Below are 17941 nucleotides of genomic sequence, written 5' to 3'. Positions count from 1 at the left end.
GGTCGCTTCTTCACCACTGGGCTACGCTGTCTCCCAGTGAGCGTCCACGCTTCTCCCTGTGACGGCTCTCATTTTCCTAAAGGGCTGAGAAGGGCTGAGAAAAACAGCCGCTTTGGATGTGAAGACCTGGACCGTGTGCAGGACCCTGCTCTGCACAGAATGAAACTGCCCGGCACGCGGGTGCCACATCGTAACTGGCACACGGCCTCTCGGAGTGACTCGCGTGCAACCCACACGGCTGATGTGGGAGGCAGGCGCATCCCCCTGCGAGGACACTTCTCCGGTCACCGAGAGGCTCTGTGCCACAGCGAGTGAAATGCTGATGGCCGGACCCACCCCTTACAGTGGGGGGCTCCCTGTAAACAAGCTGCGTGTGACCGTGACGCGTGCTCTGATCGCAGCCACCGCGGTCACAGGGCGACCTGAATTCCTGGGGGCGGAGGCTGCCTCAGCTCCATCCTTTAGGGCGCAGCGAGCCCCGAGGGTCTGACTGTGCGGAGACCTCAAGGCTAAGTGTGGGCGTAAGCCCCACCAGGATGGCAGGGACTGACGTCAGGAAGGGGTGGCTCCCTAAGAAAACTCGGGTCCTAGTATCGCAGGAAAAAAATGGATATAAAGCGGGAAAAAGCAACGGATGCCCCCGACACCACACGAAAACGATGTACATCGTTAGAGTCTAACCAAGACTATAAAATCAACCTCGGCTTTTTAAAGTAACTTTAGAAGAAGGTGACTTGCAGTTTCTTTCATAGAATTTCTGATTACTTTGCTTCTAGTAACAAAGTCAGCAATAAATTCTTTGTTTTGCTTACAAATCAAAGTTGTCCAGGAACATTTCCTATTAATCCCTATTTTAGAGTATTATCCCAAATCCTTCTTTCAAGAATAAAGGTGACAAACAGATGTAGGAAAAAGCGAAATAAGCAAAATAAGACAAAAAAGTTTGTAGTAAAATATTTTCTATTTTTATGCTATAGCTTCAGCAGGAAAATCTATTTGGCTGAGTTATTTTTAACAGAGAGAAAATAATGATTTAGGTTTAAAAAAAGAAAAAAGCAATCACTATTTTAATGCAAAGAAAATGAAAGGAACTCTTTCATGAAAACTAGATATTACCACTTTCCAGGAGGCGCTAACAATCTATCTTGAGTTCTTATTTTCTTTATCATCTCAAAACTTTAGCATTCACTGTGATTTACATTTGACTTTCCTGGATTCTTGATGACTAAATTTAATTCTTCCACTTCCCTTCATTATAGTCAGATTATTTTTTAAAAAATTCACAAACACAATAAATTCGAAAGTTGACCTTTAAAAAGGTCAAAGAAGAATTCTCAAAAATTTTAAATACGTAGAACTGAAGGACAATGAAAATACTACATATTAAAACACGTAGGAAGCGGCTAATGCAGCGCCGAAAGGGAAATTCATAGCATTAAACACTTGCATTAGAAAAAAGTCTCAAGTGAAATAGCTCACAAGAAACTAAAGAAGGAAGAGCGAAATAAACTCAAGGCAAGTTTAAGAGCAACTGAAGTTAAGAGCAGAACCCAATGAAACTGACATCAGGAAGACGGTAGAAAATAAATCAATGATACAAAAAGCTAGTTCTCTGAAAATTTTAATAAATCTGATAAACCTCTAGTGATACTGATAAAAATAAAATCAAAGAAGACACAATATCAGGAACACAGCAGGGGAGATCACTACAGATAATGCAGATTCAAAAGCATTTTAAATTTGCCAACTTAGAAGAAATGGAGCAATCCTCTGAAAACCACAAACTACCAAAACTCAGTCGAGATGAAATAAACTTCCTGAATAGTCCTATAGCCATTAAAGAAATCAAATTTTGTAACTAGAAAGCTCCAGAAAAAAATCTCCAGGCCCATATGCTTTCACTAGAGAACGAGTCCAAACATTTAAAGAAATAAAACCAGATTTACACAATCTCTTCCAGAAAACAGAAGTGGAGGGAACACTTCCCAAATCATTTTATGAAGGCAGTATTACCCAATACCAAAACAAGACAGAGACAGTATTAAAAAAGAAACTACAGACCTATCATCTCTCATGAACTTATATACAAAAACCCTCAACAAAATATGAGCAAACCGAAAGCAAAAATATACAAAAAGAAATATAAACTATAACCAAACGGGATTCATTCCAGATATGTAAAGCTAGTTCAACATTAGAAAATCAATCAGTGTAACTCATCATATCAAAAGCCTAAAGAAGAAAAATCATATCATCATATCAACTGCAGAAAAAACATTTGATAAAATCTAACCTTTATGCATGATTAAAAAAAAAAACTCTCAGCAAGTTAAGAATAGAGAGAACTACTTCAACTTGATAAAGAGCATCCACAAAGAAAAAATCTGAAACAAAAACAAAATAATAAAATAAAAGAAAAAAATCCTACAGCTAACATTATACTTAATTCTAAAAGGCTGAATGTTTCCCCTCAAAGATTTGGAACAAGGTAAGGATGTCCACTATCACCACTCTTATTCGACACAGTATTGGAAGTTCTGGCAACTGCAATAAAACAAGAAAAAGAAATGAAAGACATACAGATTGGAAAAGAAGGTATAAACTGTGCCTACTTAGAGATCGTATGAATGTCTACATAGACAATCTCAAGGATTAACCAAATAAAACTCCTAGAACTAACAAGTGAGTCTATAAGCTCGCAGGATGCAAAATCAATACACAAAAATCAATCCGCTTCTATATATCAACTATAAACATTTAGAAACCAAAATTCGAAATATAATACCACTTACCACCTTTCCAAAGAAAATAAAATACTCAGATAGAAATTTAATAAAATACATACAGGACCTCTATGCTGAAAATTACAAATAGCTGGCGAAATCAAAGAAGATGTAAATAAGAGACATACTGTGCTCATAGATTGGAAGACTTGACATTGTAATGATGTCAATTCTCCCTATAGGGTTAATGTGATTTCTATCAACATCCCAGTAAGGTTTTTCCGTAGACATAAACAAGCTTATCTTTACGTTTGTATGGAAAGACACAGGACCTGGATTAGCTAAAACAATTTTGAAAAAGAAAAATAAAGGATGAAGTATCACTTTACTTGATATGAATGCCTACCATGTAGCTGTAGTAACCGAGACAGTGTGGGATCAGTGGGAAGAGAGATGCACGGATCAGTGAAACGGAGTAGAAGACCCACGCAAATATGCCCGACTTAATTTTGACAAAAGTGCACAAGCAATTCCATAAAGGAAGGGTAGACTTTTCAACACATGGCGCTGGGGTGATTGGACAGCGACAGACGTGAGAATAAACTTCAACTGTGACCTCATACCCTGTGCAAAAATTAACTCGAAATCGTGTTCTCGATTGGCAGGTGGTTCTCCTCCAAGCAGTGATCGGAGGAGGGAACCGGCTTTCTACTATCTTGTGCCTCTGCCATCTTCAACGTTTGTCTTCCAAAATCTTCTTTCTCATCTGCATCAAGATGTAACAGGGGCAAGAGCCTGGAGAATCCGCGAGGGAGCTTTCTGTGGGCCAGAACTGGAAGTGACACGTAAACTTCCACTCACTGATGGCCAGAGCTCAAATATGTGGCTGTGTATAACCGCAAGGCAGGCTGGGAAATGGCGTCTAGTTATGCCCGAGAAGAAGATATGGGTTGGTGCCCAGCCACTAGGGCAACGAGCCCAGCTGAAATCTAGGGTTCCGTTATCAAGAAAGAGAAGAGGATGGACATGGAGAGACAGGTAGCGGCCTCTGTCACAGGAGGCAGGTTGCACTGAAGGGCTAGTGAGCAAACACTCATCATATTCTAGCAATGGGATGGCATCCTCCAGAATCCAAAGATGGCATCGGTCTACCACAGATTTCGTTTTGAAATGATGCCTCACCGCAAATATCTCAAGTTTTCAGCCCCCCAAAATGTCCTTAACATAAAATTACGATATTATAGTTAAGCAATTTATTATTTTATTTTCTTAATGTCATAGAAGGCTTTTTAATGGCCTAGAAAACTCAACCAGATTAAGGCATATAGAGAGCAATGGAGAAACGTAGTATTAACGATTTAGCAGTACTGCCAACCCAGCTGAAGCATCCCTGGTTGGGAGTTCATCGGAGAAACTACTTTGATGTTTTCAATTTCTGTTTCCATGGTATGTTTATTCATTTATATTTTTAATCTCGAGTTTTAATTTACAAAATATACCGCTTTGCTAGAGAGAAAGGCTGGGTGGGTCCACATGTGAGCTCGGTGCTTACAAATAAATATATATATACACACATATATACGTATATGTAGACACGTATATATATGTACGTATGTCACCCTAGTAACCAGTACCTGGTGGACATTTACGATGAGACTCTAGAAGGGTTTGGTGGGTCTGATGTAAGCATAGAGCCCGGAACAGCAGGTCTTAAAAAACGGGGAGAGAGAAAGCAAGCACAATTGACACCAGGAAGAGAATGAGTAGATCTGCATATTTGCAAATCGACCAAAAAGTAGGGTTCATTTAACAAAGAGGCTGAGAGCACAGGCTTGGGATTATGTCTGGCCTGGAATGAAATTCCATTTTTGCTGCTTAAAGACTATGGACACTTCCCCAAGTCACTTAATCTCTCTGGGCCTCAGCTCCCCATCTTTAATAAAGGGGTGATAATATCCACCTCATAAACATAAATGTCTATAAAGTGCCCAGCACGGTCAGTGCCTGGATCATAGTATAGTAAGCACTGAAAAATAGCAGTTTTCATTAATAATCAGCTTTGTGCTGGATGTCAGGTGACAGAGAAGGTAGATTGCTGGGTGACAGAGAAGGTAGACTGCCTGGAGAGCTCATTGCTTTCACAAAACCCAGACAAAGAGCACACCAGCATAGCCAAGAAATCCCGTGCCCCATGTACGACCAAGTGCTACATTCTGGACAGTGTCTGTGAGTCCCCTCGCAGGGGGTTCGGAGCGGAGCCTGGCGATCGTGGGTGGGCCCGCGGCTGCGTGACCGGGACTTGGAACGCACTGTCGGGTTGGACCGGGTAGTGAGGGAACATTTAAGGTGCCTGGGACAGAGCAGTCCCTCGAGCTGCCGAATAAACGAACGCATCGAGGGAGGAACATGAACAAAAGACAAAAACAGAAAATCCGATTCGTGGGTGGGCGAAGGCAGTCCCGGTCACCTTTGGTGGGCGTTAATGAGTAGGACAACACGTTGGCCGGAATGGAGCACCCGTCTGAGCGGGGCCTTAGAAACTGGTCAGGAGTGTGGGATGAAGTGGGGGAATTCTGGTTCGCAGGAAGATGAGAAGCAGGTGCTTAGACCTCGTCTGGCACGGTTAGGGGTCCTGCCGCAGGGGGAGCTGGAGGCAGAGCAGCTGGCCAGGGGCCTGTGTCAGGCCCTCTGATGACAGGCAAGCAAAGCGAGGCCGAAGGGATGGGCAGCGACTCTCGTGGGGACACAGCGGGCATGGGAACCCAAGGCTCAAGCAGAGCTTCGGATAAGGGAGCGAAGGAGATGTGCGAAAGGTCGGCTCTTCCATGACTTAAAACATTAGCGGTAATTCTAAGAGACGGGAAAGCAGAGAGGGCTGAGGAGCAGGGGAAGATGAACTCAGCGGCGAGTCGGCTGGTTTTGAGCCGGCGGTGAGCGGTACAGCAGAAATGCCCAACGGGCGGTTAAAAGGTCGAAGTTAGAACTCGACTGCGGGAAGAGAGACTTGGGAGTCATTACTATAGAGACAACGAATAAAAACAATGAAATAAAGGACGTCTCCGAGGGGCCTATAAAAATAGAAAAAACTAGAAAACCAAAGACTAAGTCTGGGGCAACGTAAAAATTAAAAATATAAAAACATTCCAGGAATAGCTAGAATAAATACGCGAACCTCGACGGAATCGGTTGTCATCACTAGGGCCGCGTTATGGCTTGAGGTTCCTGGAAATGCCACGGGCATTTTTGCCTTTGTGGGCTCCTGCGTCCATTAAAAAAAAAAAAAATTAAGTTGAAAATGATATTCTACAACTGTAGTAGTATAAAGACAAACATAATCTAGAAGGAATTATTATATATTCGTTATTGTTATATTTTCTCCCTTCTGATTTTAAAAGACATTAAAATGTTTTTATGGGTCTTTGAAAGTATCATGGCCTTCTTGTGCCTAATGGTATGAATAATCCAAAATAATGGGTAATTTTTTAAAAATCACGTGTAGTCGACTTCGGAAAGTGCGTGTGTTATGTGTAAGGAAAGATCACCCTTTTTTTCAAATGGTATAAGCTATTATTTTAATGAACCTTGATTCTCATTGGCACCTGGTCCCGTTTTGGTGACTCGACCCCTAACTGAGACACGCGGCAGAGGGATCGGGGTGAGGTCGATCAGTTACCGTACTTTGCTGTGTTTAAGAAAGGAACTGTGTTTTTAAAATGCATACCCTTGGCTTCTACCTCAAAGAATATGATTCTCTTGTTAAATTGCATCTTACATATCCTAAGAGGAGTTGTTTTCAGAATAATTATGTGGCTTTGATGTGTGGAGGATTTAATTCCTAAGTCTGTTTCATGAATAAAGTGAAATTTAGACCTTAAAAATGTAACCCCTGCAAAAAAAAAAAAAAAAAGAAAGAAAAAAATTGGAAACCTGAAACAGGTTATACTTAACCATAAAGAATTTCAAGTCTCAAATGAAGACGAGGATGGATGACGAGCCAGACGCCCTTCAAGGGTGTGTTGACTGCATCGCAGCAGATTCCAGGAAGAGCCGCCGAGGGCTCCGGCATCAAGACCACAGCACAGGGGGACAGGGATGCTGCCCCGGGGGACGGGGACGCTGCCCAGGGCGGGCCGCAGGCATGTACCGAGCCCTCGGCCTGCAGTAACGGGGCGGGGGACAGACGGATCAAACACCCGCACGGGGACTTCTTAGGTTCTTAGCATCCTTAAGTTCAATAGGCACAGGATGCGACTTGAAGGGCCAAAGGGAGGACAGGGTTGAGGGAGTGCCATCGAAAGAGGCAGGGGACTCAGGAAGGACAGGAGGTCCGTCTCTCCGAGATGGTCAAAGTGAAGTCGTGGAGCGCTGTTGGTAAGGGCTTCCTGGAGCGTTGGGGGGCGCAGGGATGCGGAGCCCCAGCGGGTGTCCCTAAAGCCAGAGCCCGAAGTCCGGCCGACGGAGGAAGAACTGGCTGGTTTTAGAACAAGCGCCTGCTCCAGCCTCGCCTGGAAGCGCGTCACCTAAGAGGGTCTGCCGTGTGCCTTGCCGCGTGCAAGCTCTTTACGCGTCACTTCACCCTCCCATCGACCTCTGCAGTGAGTACTGCTTTATACCCATCTCACGGGCAAGAACGTGGAGGCACAGAACGTGCAGCTTGCCTAGGATCACGCAGCTGGTAAAAGTGGCAGAGCTGAATCAGAGCCCTGGCCGTCGGCCTCCGGGCCGGCACCCTTAACCGCTGGGCGAGACGGACCCACTGAGTGTCTGCGGACCTACTAGTGAACCTCGCGGGTATCTGGCACTCGGTTTTGTTATTACTCTGCAATTTACACAGGTAAGTGAATGAGGCACAGGAAGGCGATTTACCTGTGTTTACACAGTAACATGCGGCAGAGGCAGAATCGGCCCCCATCGTGGAGCATGACTTACATCGCGGGGGTTCGGAGCTCCTGGGGCCGTGGGGAATAGAGCGGGACCCTGGAAGTCGGCCCAGGAAGTCGGGACCCTGTTAAAAGGACAAACATTTAGCCAGACCCCAGCCCAGATCTATGTCTGGACTCCTGCTCACCGCCCCCCCGCCCCAGCAAAGAGGAAGCTTTACTTGAGAAGACCTGACTTTGTTCTCTCTATCTGACCATTTAGAAAATGCGGGGTTTCAAAGCCCCTCCCCATTAGGCCCAGGAAGTCTGGGATGCACACCCCTCTTTGTCCAGATGGATGAAAAGCTCCTTCTAAATGAGTAACATGCTACCTGACATTATTTTAAATATATATACGAATACATATTTATGTATATAACATATTAACAGATAATTATATATAATAATAAAGATGTACACACGCACACACGCACACACGCACTGGTCATCTCGGTTATTGCTTTGTATTCCTAAGAGGAAAAAAACTTAAGTATAAAGGGCTGCAATTTGCTTCTTTTTTTACCAAAAGTTAATGACACTGCTTTATCGGCGTGGAGCGTGTGTGGCTGACCTACCGGCCTTTCTCTGTCCAGTAAGGAGAACACGCGCCTTGGAGACGTGTGTACTCGGACAGAGGAAAACCGGAAGGTGACCATCACGATGACTGCGCGAGAAAGTTAGGCCCTGATTTTTGTGACTACAGCTACCGCTGCTCCCGCCAGTGCCACGGCTTCGGGAAAACGGTGGCGAAACGTCCATCACAGGAGTTGAAAGGCTGACGGTATTATCTCTTGAAGAAAAATAGTAGTGCCAGCTATGGCTAAATCACGGATGCCACGGCTGAGGGTAAAAAGAGGTGGGTATGCACGCCTACTCCCCAGCCCGATCCGTGTGCATCTTGAAAAAGTCCACGCCGGTTACATTTTTAAAAACCTCATACCATTTAAGCTTTCTAGAGGAACTTAACAGGTTTCTTTTTTACAATCTTCTGGTAAGGTACAGACTTTATAAAGTGTGTGTTTTTTTTTTTAAATATTCTAAACAATTGCTTCCTAAATTGATCTCTTTTCTAAGGGACACATTCCAATAGCAACAGATACAAATGGTTATTAGCAGTAAGAGATGATTATCATGGAGAATGATAATGTTCCCCATTATTCTGGAAAGGACACTGGGGGAGGGGCTGATGTAAAACCTCCAGGCTGTGCATTTACCTGCGGAAGTCATCTCCTCGTGGTGTCCTGGTCTGGAACCCAGACTGCCTGGCTTTGCTCCCTGAGCTCAGTCTGTTACTGCGTAGCCCCAAAATGCTCTCGGTTCACGTGTGGTTACACAGGGAATTTACCACAGCCATTTTCCCTCTTGACCCATCGACTATAAAACGCTGTCTACAGAGACTTGCATACTTTGGGTTTTTTAGGCTGACACAACGAGCTGCTGTCCCATGGCTCCCTTGGAGGGGGGCAGGCACGGACTCCTGGCCTTGGAGGTGGGTTGTGGCACAAGGCGGTTCTCGTGCGGGCACCGTCCCAAGGGGCGCCTGAGGATGCTGCGCTGGCCGCGGCCCAGGTGAACTGGACGCAGTCCTGGAAGGCAGAGCGGCCGTCATGCTCAGTCAGGCCTCAGGCCGCAATGGCTGCAGACGTTTTTATAAAGCTCCCGGTCACGAAGCCCTCTTTCCGTCTCTGCTGCCGTGTGTTTTTCCAGCTGGACCTCCACCAGTCTTCCGCTCTCCAGAAAGTTCTCATTCATTCAGCCCAAGGGTATCTCACTGGCTTTTCTGAGGACTGCCGCAGGTTCCAGCAGGAGTCTTGGCCACATGGGCTATGCAGCTACCTGAGCTTGTAGACGAAGGTCTCAAACTGGGAGTCCCCGCCTTCAGACTTAGTGGATTTAATTTGGGAGAAATATACATAAACACCCTTAAGTATGTGAAACTGCATAAGAAAAAGGTTCTTACTAGAATGCATTTTCTGTGATTCAGACCTCCTCGCCACAGCCAAGAGCAGGGAAATTTAACGACTGTTCTCGTCCGGCCTGGAATTCACCCACTCATTTACTTTGTTTAGCCAGTGACCTCCGAACCTTGTGTTTCTCTGCTCAACTTCTATTAACCCCGGGCACTGGGACGTCTCAGCTTCTCCAGACGCTGCTCTCGGATTGGCTGATTCTGCAGCTGGACTCACAACTCTCCTGGGAGCTCTTGCCTATGAGCTAAGGTTCACGCTTCCAGAGTCTAACCCAGGAGTCCGTCCTTTGTGATTCAGACTTGGTGGCCGCCCCGATGGCCTTTTCCTTTGGGTGGATTTAGAATTCAGTTCCTCGTCCTGAAAAGTCCTAACTGACAAGGAAACAGGTCACGCATTCTCCATGGCAAACTCTCCTTGGAAAAGCCTCCTAAGCTCTTACCTCATTGATCTGCTCGTATCCGATTTACAATCGAAACTGAGCTCACTTCCAGATTTCAACGGTGCCCCGTTACTTACTGGCTATGCTCTTCCCGTGGCCGCTCCCCTACTCGCAGCCCCTGGTCCCCGAAATCTGCAGGGGCAAAACAGATGCCTCTAATAACGTAGAGGGGTCTTAGAACAACTCACACTAGCAGTCTAAAATCCCAAATTTTGACAGTATTAGTTTGGGGAGACCAATTATATTATGGGGTGGCTACGAAATCGTGCAATCTGAATCGGTAAAGTATTTTTCAAAATAGGCGACAGAAAGCAATATTGTGAGGAAGTCTCACTGATTTTCACGTTCTTTCTGGTTTGTTGGTTTCACCAAATGCTTAATCGAGAATTACAATATTTCTAAGCTGACTGTGTAACTGCTCTGAGCTTGCCAGTATACCTCCCAACGCTTACGATTATACAAGTGGCATATATCTGGAAGGTTACCCATTAAACGGCTGTGACGGATCGTATTTCTGGTTAATTGTTAGTTCCTTATGACCTTAGACTTTGCCTGTGCGTTTAACAACACCATCTGCTGTCTAGGGCGGCAAAACCGCCTTTTCCACGAGGATTACTGTCCTTACTTCGTAAACAACAGTCTCAATTGGAGGTGTTGAAACGCCACCACAGAATTGGATTATACGACCTATGGAAAGCTTAAAGAAAGTGGCTTTCTTCCCTCTGCTGGCTTTATTGGCTTCTCCTAAAATATCATAATTCATGTACCATAATAGAAGCATAAAAAAGATTTACGAGTTGTATTCTTGGTCTGCAAAATGAAATATTTTAAAAGAACCCTGACTCTTTTATGCCTGTCCTGTTTGTCTTCTTCCAGACGAGTTTCTCATTGTATAAAAAGTCTCTGGGAAATTGCCCAATAAAACAGACAATTAAAAAATAATTCCCACGAGTGAAATGAGATGAGACCTTTCTTTTTTAACCATCACCCGAGACCATGCCTCTGTGTTTCGGAGCCTGCCGGTGTTTAAGAAAAACCATCTGCTAACGTGTACTCTATGATAAGGCAAATGTGGCGGAGTCTTAAGTTGGCCACCTTTGTTCTAGACTCACAGACGCGCCTGTAAAATGGACTCTTGCCGGTGGGGCGGGGCGGGGTGGGGGAGCAGAGCATTCGCTGTCACTCTACCCAGGCCCACACTGTGCAGTACACTCACTCAGTGCGATGCTGTGATCCACGAATCAGAACTTCCTAAAAACAGGGGCTGTGGGGTGGGACAGCTGGCCTGCGTGTAGCTCATACCTCTCGGGCAAGGGGAAGCTCTGCCTTTCTCAGTCAGAAGGCAACTCCACCCACTTGTCCATTCATTTATGTGTCTGTTCATCCGTTCCCAACCTTTGTCCCAAAAGGAACTGAAGTGAATGGAAATTACCGTTCGATTTTACTAGGGAAATGACAGCTCCTTAAAAGTGAAAACTTTTTTACAAGAACTGTAATTTTTCAATCCTTACCACGGTGACACTGTTCAGAAGAGGGAGTGAACACTGGAGAATGAAGCATTCTGGGTAATATGTGTCTGCCTTGGAACTGACTTGTTCTGAAGTGTGACAAGGCTCGCTGACCCGACCCAGCACTCACGCAGCCTGTAGCTTTATGCTGAAATAGGGACACTTTGCAGAGCGTGGGTCTTGTTTTTTTGTTTGTTTGTTTGTTTTTAATTACTTGGAAAAGGAGAGGTTGGCCTGAACACCCACCACACGAAAATAATCAAGAGGTCGTCTGCCAACAGAAAACAATTTCAAAAGTATGGAATGCAGAATTCTGAGCCTGAACCACTTGACAGCATCCCAAAAAGGCATGTCCTGACACGTTTCAGTCAGAGAGGGCTCAGCATTCCAGGCTTTTGAAAGAATGTCTCCTGTTACAGCTAAGAGGGGCTGCCTACCCTTCCTGCTCTCTCAAGTCAAGGGATCTGGAAGTCTGGCTCTGGAACACTCATTTTAAAACGTATTGGGTAGCCCTTGGATGAAAAGTAAAGAATACGGCTCTCTCTTCTTCTTTTTTTTTTTTCAGTAACAGTTGAAATGAAACATTACATGTAAATGCTTCCCGCCACAACCATTTTTTGAAAAACACAAAATTTAAGAAGCTTCGTTAAGTTTTTTTCATAAGACCCAAATAGATGAAAGTCAGAGAGAAGGCCATGAGTATAACACGCCACTACAGTCAATGAAGTCACAATAAATTCCAAAACATCAGACGTCCCAGAACGGACTCATATAACGTCATTTATAAATTCAGTATGTAGCCAGCAAAGAAGCCACCAGCTATTAAGCCGTGGAACCCTGGGTGAGAATACCAAAAACCTCAAAACGAGTTTCCACATCCTGCTGACCTATTCCGCCACGCGCCCGTCACTGTGTGGAACTGTCACTCTCTTCTTCGGCTGAGGCCCTCCGCAGTGACCTGAAAGGCCTGTGCACGGCAGAGTGAGTCTTTGCCATGGATATCAAATAAGTCTCTTGTGGAAAGAAATATTTTCCTTAAGCCTTGAAACACTTGAGTTTGGTATATTCATGCTGACACGGGCGTTTCTGCCCCGACTGACTTGAACGAGGCGCAGACCGCGGCTAGGACACCCCTAGCCTGGGACCTGGGCCCGAACCTCGCAGGCAGCGTCCTCACCGACGCGATGAGCCGGCAGCTTTGTTTGGACGGCACGATGCCCAGAATAATGGGCAGGCAGTCACGCGTCGTTCCTCTGCATTGTGTTGTGACACCGTGTGTCAGGAGCATGTTGGGTTGGGTTGGGTGGGTCAGTCTCCCGGATGCCCACCGCCCCCACCCAACGCACGTGCGATGTCAGGGCAGAAACGGCGGCCAGCCCAGCCGCCGCTCGTCCGCTCAGAAGAACACAGGCCCAGAGTGTCCAAGCGACTTGTCTCGGGTCCTACGCCAGGTGTCTGAAGACGACTCAGCCATCGCCCGTGCAGACGCTACGTGTATGTAAACAAGAACCTGTGAAGAAACCAGAAACAGGAGGTAGCCCACCAGGGGCCAAAGAGCGAGCTGCAGTTTGGGACACCCGAATTCTAGCCGTGGTGTCACAGCACATTTTCTTTGTCTCAAGGCCAAGCCCTTATTTTCTTGGTGCCTCGGTTTACCGAATTCATAAAGCGAACAGACGCTGATGTTCTTAGTGACTGTTAAGAATAACGAATTGCTCTGATAACGCAAATTAGATAGAATAAAAGCAGTCCGAAAAATGTTTAAAATCTAGCTGTCTCTTAAATGCCGAGAGGTAATGGCCCCCAGGAAGCTCAGTGTGTGTAGTTAGTCCCCAGGCGTGTTTCAGAACCCACTTCCTCACTCAGGAATTTGCTGGAAGGGTTGTTGCACAGGCTCTCCAACAACTCCTCCAAAGGTCATTCGAATTTGATTTTAGCTGTCTGTGACAATCTATTTCTGTCCACCAGTGGTCTTTCGCTAGGACTCAGACCCGGGCTATCTGTCCCCATGTACTTAGTGGGAACCAATTCTCCCAATGGTTTTGCGCTCCCCGTGGCAAAGAGGTGCTGCCACGTGGGCACAGGAACAGATGAGCCAATGCACCCCGCATTCACTCCGATCCATCCACCACAGTCCACGATTAGGCTTTTTAACTTTCCTTTCTGCAGAGAGCTCTGTCTCCTTTATATATAAAACTGACCAAAAAAAAAAAAAAAAAAGTCTGAAGAATTTTATTGTTAAACGTTTAGATATCTGAATGGATATCAATGGAATACCACATACACACAAAAAAAATACTTTTTTTTTTTGCCAAATACATTAGACTGGGGCAAGTAGGCCACCAGAACAGATTACTGAAACCCCATGGATGAAGACCAAATTTTCCTGCTGATTGTTCTTTTAAAAATACATTTTCGTCTTGTCAAGGGAAAGTCAGTCCAGTTCCTAGCACCGAATTTCTGTTTCATAAAAAATGCTAACACTAACAATGAAGGCTTATTTGAATAGGTAATGATTGTTTTGCTTCCTATCGCCCCATGAAATTCTATGAAATATCTGACCTCCTTTTTCCTTTTCAGGGCCCCGTAGCTCATGATATTTATTTGTTTGAGTGCAGAGCGGCCAGGATTGGAGTCCTACAATAGGAATTAAATGATTTCATGCGATTTTCCTCTTTGTTTTAAAGGAAATAGGTCATAAAGAGCTGGAGGTGCAGTTTTCCAGTTTGGTGAGTACCCAAACCACTTCCTTGCCAAACTAAATCCCAGGATTGAATCTTTTATACTAACACCAACATCCATTTTTATTTAAGGTTCATAAAGACCAGCGCATAATGGTTTGCCATTTAAAGAGTCCCAGGCTAGGCACAGGTGGTGGCCAGCGTCTCTCACCTCTACTCTATCTGTTGTAATTGTTTACTTTTCCTTGAATTGCATGTCCTATGAAACATACCTGGGTTTTCTTTTTTTCTACAAATATATAGATACGCATCTCAACATTTTTTTTGTTACCACTCGCAAATGTTAACGTTCATTTGCTAAACCTCTAAACAGTGCTTAAGAACTAAAGGAAATATTCTATTTAAATGCAAATTGCAAATAGAATGTTCTAGACCATACTGTTAGACAACAGGACTCATACCTGGATTTCGGTTTTAACACTCACCTTTAGTGTCACTGTAGGCAAATCACTTCATCTTTTAATACCTTAGGTCTTTAGTTTCTGAAAAGGGATGACAAGAAAATAGAATTTACGCTTCAAACAGTTTTTTGAACATCCATATGAAAGAGATGATACACACGAAGCTACGTGATTTTTCAACTTTTAGAATTGGAACATCTTCTCTTTTTTTGTTCCCTTATTACTGAGTGTGTATGTACGAAAGTTACGCTTTTAAGCAGGCAAGCTAACGAAAGAAAATTTAGCATTTTAATGTTTTTGAACATGATCTGTGAAGTTAGTTCACGATTTTGTCAGCATCTTCCTACTGTTATCTTTTAAAGGATTTTACTGAGTGTCTTAAATGTGTCAAACTCACATCCAGAGATTGTTCCAGAAAAGTATATTTCGTCCTGCTCTTTCCAAAAAGTCAAGAGGAGGGGCCGGCAGCAAGCGGCTGCTGAATCCCTTCCAGTTCTGCTGCAAATTTCCTTGCAGACCGAGCGAGTGCGCGACCTCGGTCTCTCCTTTGTCTGTATTTTCCACTTAGCTCTTTAAGTTCTGAATCAGTAAGAAGTTAACCTACATCAAGACCCCAAACGTTCCTCTAACGGGAACCTGTATGCATGTTTACACGTAGGCCGTGATTAACGGCTTCTGTGTATAATATGTGGGTGATTAAGAGCTCCTGGGACTTTATTTGGCCTGATGCTTAGACCCTCCACAGAGAGTTTATCTCCTCCACAGGCAAGAGTCTCTTTAATATCCGCATGCTTTCTGTGCACGGGGGGGCAGGCTATGGGGAGAGGTCAAACAGAGGAGAAGTATTTCTGAAAAAGTATATTTGCAATTTGAAAAACGGTGGAATTGTCTCATAAAGGGCTATTACTTAGGAGATGCTCTTATACCTATCACAAGTTTCATTTATGTCCTGACTCTCCACAGTATGTGTAGCTATGTTCATGTGTTCACATGCATATTTATAACGTTTTAGAGTGGAAAAGCCCCGTAGATCGCACGTGTCCTTCCAATCTTACGGTACTTCATCCAAGCGCACGTCACTGCAGTTTTTCTCCTTCAAATATGCCAGGGTCAGAGTTTAAGAAGCTTTAGTGTGGTTGCAACATCAGGCTATTAATAGAAACTCCACTCTAAAGAATGAAGGCCTGTGATTTCACATGTGGATATAGGCTGGACCCAGCATCCCCTAGGAACACCACCTCCTGGACAGCACCCGCTGCCCACTGGTGGGAACCATTTCTGTAGACTGCCCTGCGGGCTGTCAGTACAGGGCCGCGGTGTGTTAGCGAAAGCATCTTGACTGGAATAAGCTCTGGGGACCCGGTTCAGATTGCAGACGTTTAAGGCTCACGGAGGACGTCTCAGTGTGGGGAGGTCAGGTCTGTTCCTCCCACCGAGCTACAGCTCAGAGCTGCTCCCTCCCGCTTACCTTCCCATCTCCTACTCCTACTCCAGAACCCAGGCCTTCCTTTTGCTCCTAAACTGTGATTTTTATTTTTTTCTTAAATCTTAGAAATTAGAGCTGGTAAGGGCTGTTGCTTCGTCTAGACTCAACAGGCGTGTTCTCCATAGACTATTTCCTTTCGTTCTTGAGTCGAATTGTGGTTAGAAGCCAGCCTCAACCCACTGCCCCACCACACTGCACTGCCTGTCGACAAGAACGTGTGGGAGCTCACTGCAGCCAAGCCCGTAACCTTGACTCCGAATGGCAAAGATTACCATAATGCTCTTCTGAGAGGGCCTGGGGCCCGAAGCAGGAGGGCTGAGTCTACGTGACTAAAACATACTGACTTCCTCTTTCATAAGTCATCACATGATGAACTACAATTACAATTCCTGCCTTGTCTCCGCGAATTGCAGACGCATTGCCTCACCCTAGAAACCCTGCCCCAGCGCGGAGGAGGCGCGGGGACTGGCCGGGATCCAGCTCCGGGCTGCGCCGGGAGGGGAGGGAGGGGGCGGGAGACGAAAACAAAGCTGTGTTTACTTAGCACACACCGATAGAGCCGCTGCAGCTACATGAAAGGCCAGGCAGCAGGAAAGGCTTTTGATAGATACAATGTAAGGAATGGCTGCCCTGGGTCTGGGGCCGGCCTTAACCCCCTTGATCCCGGATCCTTTCATGGCGAGAGAGTCCAGAACTGAAATAGCCTCGCCATGTTCCTGCGGGCATTTCATTAGGGAAGTGACAGTAACCCAGTTTCGACATTGAACTGGCAGTGCGAGATAAAAAGGAAATGCTCTCTCTTTGGAGAAGAAAGGCTCTGTTGTACAAAAATCCTTCCTTAGTACTTGTCAAGGCAGAGTTTGCTCGCGGTAGTTCTACTTTGGGCTTTCCCCTGAGGCTACCAGTGCCCGCTGGCAGGTAAATGAGTATAATTAGGCCATGGCTCTAACCCGAGTTTTCTCGTCTTGTTTCCCTCGCTGCCTAGTGGGGCCATCTCTCGGGGGTGTTGAGATGGTTCACCTCTCTGCGGCACAAAGACTGGGCCTCATCGCCTTTGGGCAGAGGCCCGGTGGGTCAAGTCACGTGCAAAATGGGTGGCGCCCGGTCTCCAGGGAGAGTAACCTAAACCTCCTAGGCCCAGCTGCTCCCAGGAAGGGACCGGGCAGGTCTGATTCCCCGGCTGGGACGGGGCGAGGCCAGCCTGCGATTGTGGGGCAGGACCCGGAGCAGATGGGGAGCCCTTAACGGCCCGCGCTCCCTCTCTGGAAATCCCCGAGACGACGTTCAGCGTCAGCCTGAAAACAACATTTTTTAAGTCTGGCATTACACTTTCTGTGCCGTTGCGAACAGGTTTTTTCATGTGCTTCGAGCGGCTCCCTCCACTGTTTTTCTAAGGGTGTTTTTCCTCTTCCTTGTGGTTAATCCTTTGAAGCAACCTGGCATTTTCAATAGCAACAACTAGAGGGAAACGTCAGCAGGATTTTTTTTTTCTCTCTCCACCTACCAATCCGGTGGTAGGAAAGATAATATAATTAGTACCCTGTTCTTCCCATACTTAACCAGCTCATTCCAGTCTCAGGGGGCCGGTTTTCCAACAAAAGCAGCTACAGAGGCCGCCCTGAGAGGTGAAGTGTCAAAATCCCAACCGGCGGTGATAAGCCCGCGACTAAGTAGTGAGCCTAACGACCAGCCGGAGGTGATTTACCATCACACGCACCGGCTCCTCCTCCCGATGCAAGAGCGGAACTCGAGGG

The 17941-nt window shown here is 45.6% G+C and overlaps 1 protein-coding gene and 1 long non-coding RNA gene across 2 annotated transcripts in view; one reads left to right on the top strand and one right to left on the bottom strand.

Moving 5' to 3' along the window:
* Nucleotides 1-12109: 12109 nt before the first annotated feature.
* LOC105301348 lies at nt 12110-15086 on the bottom strand. Its single transcript, XR_896721.2, has 2 exons — nt 14726-15086; nt 12110-13069 (listed from the first exon to the last, which is right to left on the bottom strand). It is a non-coding gene; the product is annotated as an uncharacterized LOC105301348 (long non-coding RNA).
* A 2112-nt stretch (nt 15087-17198) lies between these two features.
* IRF2BP2 (interferon regulatory factor 2 binding protein 2) overlaps nt 17199-17941 on the top strand; it is an 8431-nt gene continuing 7688 nt past the window's right edge. Inside the window, exon 1 of the mRNA XM_011373957.1 lies at nt 17199-17251. Within this exon, the coding sequence (XP_011372259.1) occupies nt 17199-17251 (53 nt within the window). The remainder of the gene's footprint in view (nt 17252-17941) is intronic.

The sequence above is a fragment of the Pteropus vampyrus genome, unplaced genomic scaffold, assembly GCF_000151845.1.
Source record: "Pteropus vampyrus isolate Shadow unplaced genomic scaffold, Pvam_2.0 Scaffold237, whole genome shotgun sequence".
Taxonomy (NCBI): domain Eukaryota; kingdom Metazoa; phylum Chordata; class Mammalia; order Chiroptera; family Pteropodidae; genus Pteropus; species Pteropus vampyrus.
This window is presented reverse-complemented; position numbering and strand designations above follow the sequence as displayed.